Below are 6,435 nucleotides of genomic sequence, written 5' to 3' on the forward strand. Positions count from 1 at the left end.
TGCTTCATTAGTTACAATAGCCGATGGCTTTTGATAAATGCACGTGTCATCATGTCCTCGGGTTCTTTATATGATGACTTCGCTTGTTTTGCAGTCACGAGATGTTCTTGAAATGCAGTCTTTTGTGCTGATGATCCTTTAAACGTGTCATAGACTAATGTGCGTTAGCAAATGCAAATTCTATAGGCCTACATTTCTCCTTCACCTGCGTCAAGGGGTCTGTTCAGGACAGTGTAGCAGACAAGAACAGTCTGTCATGTAGGCCTAGGTAGAATTTCTGTTTGAAATTGTGCACATTTTATCTCACATGAATATACCCCCCTACAATCATCGTTGTTGTTGTAATAAATTAGTTACATAATATGCCTATTGTGTCTATTTACTAGACATTAAACAATTTAGCAAATCTTCTAATGCAACCTGCAACAATCAGGAGGACCATGATCAGAGCAAGAGGCACATGACAAGTCACGTGATTCTCCTCTGATTTAACGTTCAGAACCGAACGTTATAAAACACTTTGCCAGGTAATTTACTAGAGGTGGACGTGTAGAAGTGTGCTGTAACTGATCTTCGGCACACCCGACAAGCAGATAACAGGTAATGTAACGTTATTTTATTGAACTTCATTTCAGTTTGCTTAGAAACATGAGGTATTTGAGAGGAACTCCGCTTTAGCTAGCTTTCTGGATGGTTAGCTAACAACCCGCACAGTAAAAGGGCCAATTTACAGCTAACAAAAGTGTACTTTTTTTTGCTAAACGAGTATTTATGTCCTGATTAAAATATGGTTGTGACGAGCAGATGAAATTGCTTAAATTATCTATTAACGTTAGCTAACGATAGTTTGAAATGCAGCAGCAGTGTTGTTGTTCGGGCGGTGTTTGTTGTCTGCTTTGTGTGGCCTACTTTTAAATTGGCAGCCAACGTTATAACCTGATGTTATTCTTATCTCAACTTGTTTTCTATATACGCGTGTGCATGCTATGAAGTCAAAAGTCAGATTTGCAGAGCATTTGCATACAATCTTGAATGACTAACCATACCTTGACTCAGACATTTCTCAAAGGCATCTTATGATGAAAGGGCTCTGACAAGTGCACGACCATATGCAAACAACATGCCTGGACTGGTATGTAACTGAAATCGTATGAAATCCAGATTTCACTTTAAACAAGTCTGATATCTGGATAAGAAATTGAAAGCCAGACACTCACTTAGTAATTGTATCTCAAAGCTACTCTTGTGGGTGTCGGAAGACAAGTGATCTAAAAGAGACCTGTGACAACCCTATTTCACTCTGGCCAGTGTACAGGCATTTGTCTAGTACCAGCCTAGTGCTGCGTTTAGACGAGGGACTGAAAAACCCTCATACCTGTCGGCATATGTCAAAGCAAGAAAGACAGTGACCGCAAAAACAAGCCAGCACGACGGTATGCTTTGCTATGGTGATTTCAGTGAGAATCATCATCCGGTAGAAAATAACACTATGGCAAAAGTTTAAATATTTCAACTTTGGTGGCAAGTCCCGTCTACCGTGGCGGCTGACTGCATTCACCACCAACCTCAACGGCATTTAACGTCGTGCTCTCTTTGAAAACATTTGACATCCTGTTTGCCATCTACCTGGTACACGTAAACACGGCATAATACCCAATTCAACCAACCAATGTCTTGATGGTGGTTCTATGATTTAATACAACGGGTGGGTCTAATCCTGAATGGCATTCCAGCCGGTGTCTATTCCACAAGTTACCACCCGCTAAATCTATGAAGTTAAAATGCCTATTTACTCTGTTCTATCTGACTGTGCAATCCACTGTCTCATCAGCCCAGCCAGGCACTTTATAAACTTTATCTCCACTATAAAAAGCATCAAGACATCATGTCACATTTCTTTTAGACTAACATTTAGTTTTCAACAGCGGAGATTTGCATAAACTTTGCTCACTGTCTCCGACATTTGCAACATTGTTTCAATATCTTAAATTCAATCTCCAGCAGTCCCATAGTAATGAACATGTAGGGACCGGGACTAGACAGGCAGGCAGCGTTTCTCAGCCGGTCGAAATCATGAATCGGCTGGCATGTCAATTGAAAAAAAAAAGGTAAAATGAAATAAAGTGCAGCAACTTTGCAGTCTTTCCAGCTTCAGTTTGAAGTGATTGTGTTAGCTGTGTTGTTGGCTAGCTCCTCTGAACAACAGTGTCCTGACAAGAGAGCACATTTTCTATGCCATGCGAAATCGCGCCTCATTAACTCATTGTTTTGGATGCATCCAGATAAATGTCACTAGAAAACAGCTTAAACAAATGCAAATATAGCTACTTTACTGTTATTCTGGCTGCACTGTTTGAATTGACTGTAATTTAGCCTTAGTTGGCTAGCTGGCAAGCAAGGGATAAGAACGTTGCCAGCCAGTAAGGCAATGGAACATTTAGAACGAACGACTGGGTCGTGTCCATAGATACACAACAAAAAGACTGAACGACTGGGTCGCGTCCATAGATACAGAACAAAAAGACTGAACGACTGGGTCGCGTCCATAGATACAGAACAAAAAGACTGAACGACTGGGTCGCGTCCATAGATACACAACAAAAAGACTGAACGACTGGGTCGCGTCCATAGATACACAACAAAAAGACTGAACGACTGGGTCGCGTCCATAGATACACAACAAAAAGACTGAACGACTGGGTCGCGTCCATAGATACACAACAAAAAGACTGAACGACTGGGTCGCGTCCATAGATACAGAACAAAAAGACTGAACGACTGGGTCGCGTCTCTAGCAACCGAACCGATAGAACGAACAACCAGCCGGCTTGGGTAGCAACCCTAGATTTGTGTCGGGGCTATATCTTGTGGAAGGATGAAATAGTATGAATAAATTCATCAAAATAACGTTAATGAAAATATGTCAATCATTATTTGAATATGTTGGTAACCCGTTGTATAAAAGTGATAATGCCCTCGAAGCCGGTGTTTGGAGGATATACATATATATATATATATATATATATATATATATATATATATTTTTTTTTTTGTCATGGTTTGTTGGTCAATATATCCAGTATCAATATCCTCAACACCGGCTTCTCTGGCATTCTCACTTAAGGGTAGCTCAATCAGGAGTGTTGTGCTTAGCTGGATAAATCCTGTACACAAAGGTTCTAGACCATTACACGGGGTGCTGAAGACGGAACATTTGTCATTGTGATGAGGTTAATCATTCATTTCATAGCAGAACAATAAAGGTGACTTCTGAGAAATGTAGTTTAATTTCCCCCTGTGGGTTTGTGAAAGCCTGCTCTTCCACTGCAGCAGACAGTTAGGTTAACATGATCTCTCCTCTCCCACCTTACACCCTATGGGTAGGCTACTTCTTCAGCTCCATGAGTCGCAGGCTATGAAAGGCAGATAGATGTCTGGCATGCTAATCTGTTGCTTAGCTATTTGTTGCTGTCATATTGTTCAAAATCTGTTCAGGTAGTACCTACCAGTTTCACGCCCTTTCTAAATGTTTTCTCCCTACTGAACAACACAGCGCTGCTTATCACCTATCCTTGACCCACTAATGGAAGATAAGGTGGCGCTTTAGAATTGCCAGTGAGACAGATTGTTGCTCCGGGTAGTCTGTCAGACAAGAGGGTAAAACAATGTCTTATAGGCATGTATTAATACATTTACATTTGACATTTTAGTCATTTAGCAGACGCTCTTATCCAGAGCGACTTACAGTTAGTGAATGCATACTTTATTTATTTTTCCATACTGGCCCCCCGTGGGAAACGAACCCACATCCCTGCCGGCCAAACCCTCCCCTACCTTGGACGACGCTGGACCAATTGGTTGAAGTTAATACTCTTAACTTTCATCAAGTCAATAAATGACATCTGGAAGTCTTGGTGGTTTTAATGTTCCTCTACCATATGACCCTGGCTATGCTGAGTACAGGCATTCTAGGGAAGCAAGGCTTGGTTGTCTTTGCTGAGTTGAAAGAAGTCAGTCATGTTGTCCTAAAGGTGAATTCCATGTGAAGCTACTTGCGGCTGACTCATTCAGTCATGTGAGTTCACCATTGCACAGCCCATTTCTTGGAAGTTGTGATGTGACCACACACACACACAACCACCCCCCCCCCACACACACACACACACACACACACAACCACCCACCACATGCCGTAATGTGTGTTTAGGCCTAATATGCATTCCTGTTTGTGTCCGGTTCCTGGTTAAAGTAGCCATGGAATCATGTTTCTGATCTGAACAAGGTAGGGCTGTGTAATGGTGGCCAACATTCTGTCTCATCTGTAGTGTGGTTGTAAGTTATTCTATTCCATGAATGACTTGGCAGTATCGGAGACACAGACACACCCTTCAATCTGCACTGGTATTGATCTGTGGACCTGAGCCAAATCCATTAGGCCTTCAATGCCTAATGGAGAGCCTTGCTTGAATACGCCAACTCCAGTTGAGCTGAAGTGCTCTCCTCTCTGCCCTCTTGGTCTGCTGGTCTGTCCTGTCTGAGTGGCTTAGAGCTGCTGAAGTGTTTGTGTCCCTGCATGACTGCATGCGCATGTCACCTGACTCCCTGAGGCCAGTATGGTAGGTCAACATGTGACATTAGCTTTGTTTTGACCTAAAACAAAGCTAATGGATGGGGAGGGGGTGGATTGCAGTGGATTGCGCAGTCAGATGGAACTCATGTTCCCATGATGCCGTTGTGTCCCTACAGGAAGTAATGTGGCGTGTGGCATTTTTGATGCTGGTGTCTGGGCTGTCAATCAGCTGGGCCCGGCCCCGCCTACCTCCGCTCTCCCACCAGATGGTGGACTACATCAATGAGGCCAACACTACATGGAAGGCTGGCCACAACTTCCGTAATGTGGACTACAGCTATGTTAAGAGACTGTGTGGAACCCTGCTCAAAGGACCCAAACTGCCCGCCATGTGAGTGACTGAGTTGTATGAAGGGAATGTACATGTGTATTTGTGCTGCATCCAGAAAGTGTACAAGCAGGAAGTGAACTGATCTGTTAATCGAATTGAACTCCTTGGCTGCTGTACAGATTGACTTTACCAAGAACACTACATAGTAACAGCACATATTCAGTCATTGTCCTCACCTGTTACTCACTCTCTCTCCTGTTCTTTCATTCTGTCTCTCTTTCTGTGTCGCTCTGTCTCTGTAGGGTTAATGGCAATGTTGTGTCCTCTCCTCTGTAGGGTGCAGTATGCAGGGGATGTGAAGCTACCTGACAACTTTGACCCCAGAATGCAGTGGCCCAACTGTCCCACTCTGAAGGAGATCAGGGACCAGGGCTCCTGTGGCAGCTGCTGGGTAAGAACAGAGACAGACTCACACTGGAGGAGACACCTATTCTCACACTCCTGTTACTGAACCATGAAGTTGAGTGTGTTTTGACGTGCTTGTTCCTCTGCAGGCGTTTGGTGCTGCGGAGGCCATCTCAGACCGTGTGTGTATCCATAGCAATGCCAAAGTCAGCGTGGAGATCTCCTCTGAAGACTTGCTCAGCTGCTGTGAAAGCTGTGGCATGGGGTACGTGTTTTCTCATTCACCTGCTCTGTGGCATGGGGTGCATGTAAGGGATCGGAGGTTGTGTTAGCATTGCTTACTGTGTGTGTTCCTAGTTGTAATGGTGGTTACCCCTCTGCTGCGTGGGACTTCTGGACTACAGAGGGGCTAGTCTCTGGAGGACTCTACGACTCTCACATTGGTATGTAGGGGACTCTCTCTCTCTCTGGTCTCTCCTGTCAGGCCCTACTCTTTCCCTCCCTGTATCTAACTCTCCCTCTCTTTCTCTGGTGTCTCCTGATAGGTTGCAGGCCCTACTCTATCCCTCCCTGTGAGCACCATGTTAACGGCACACGACCCCCCTGTAAAGGAGAGGAGGGTGACACGCCAGAATGTTCCAACCAGTGTGAGGCTGGATACACACCTGGCTACAAGCAGGACAAACACTTCGGTTAGTAAACACATTCACACACTCAATTTGAATGTATTCAATGTATGCTAAGTGGATAGGTTTCTCTTGCCCATGGAAACACACACTAAGCCCTCTCTCCTGTCCCCTAGGTAAGAGCTCGTACAGTGTTCCCTCTGAAGAGCAGCAGATCATGAATGAGCTCCTAAAGAACGGACCTGTGGAAGGAGCTTTCACTGTCTACGAAGACTTCCTGCTCTACAAGTCTGGTGAGCACGCTCACCCTCTTATCACACATTTCCGTCTTTCTGACACCCTAACTTTATCTCTCTCTGTCTAGGTGTGTACCAGCATGTCTCTGGCAGCGCAGTAGGAGGCCATGCCATTAAGGTCCTGGGCTGGGGAGAGGAGGGGGGAACTCCTTACTGGCTGGCTGCTAACTCCTGGAACACTGACTGGGGAGAGAACGGTGAGACACA

At 44.6% G+C, this 6,435-nt stretch overlaps 1 protein-coding gene across 1 annotated transcript in view; it reads left to right on the plus strand.

Annotated features, from left to right (window-relative positions):
* The first annotated feature begins 470 nt into the window (after positions 1-470).
* The window catches only part of LOC121544613 (cathepsin B), a 7,017-nt gene continuing 1,052 nt past the window's right edge, over positions 471-6,435 (plus strand). Inside the window, exons 1-8 of the mRNA XM_041854593.2 lie at positions 471-600; positions 4,747-4,961; positions 5,238-5,352; positions 5,456-5,571; positions 5,664-5,749; positions 5,852-5,998; positions 6,109-6,225; positions 6,297-6,425. Of these exons, the coding sequence (XP_041710527.2) occupies positions 4,753-4,961; positions 5,238-5,352; positions 5,456-5,571; positions 5,664-5,749; positions 5,852-5,998; positions 6,109-6,225; positions 6,297-6,425 (919 nt within the window). The 5' untranslated portion in view covers positions 471-600; positions 4,747-4,752. The remainder of the gene's footprint in view (positions 601-4,746; positions 4,962-5,237; positions 5,353-5,455; positions 5,572-5,663; positions 5,750-5,851; positions 5,999-6,108; positions 6,226-6,296; positions 6,426-6,435) is intronic.

Source organism: Coregonus clupeaformis, chromosome 29 (genome assembly GCF_020615455.1).
Source record: "Coregonus clupeaformis isolate EN_2021a chromosome 29, ASM2061545v1, whole genome shotgun sequence".
NCBI lineage: Eukaryota > Metazoa > Chordata > Actinopteri > Salmoniformes > Salmonidae > Coregonus > Coregonus clupeaformis.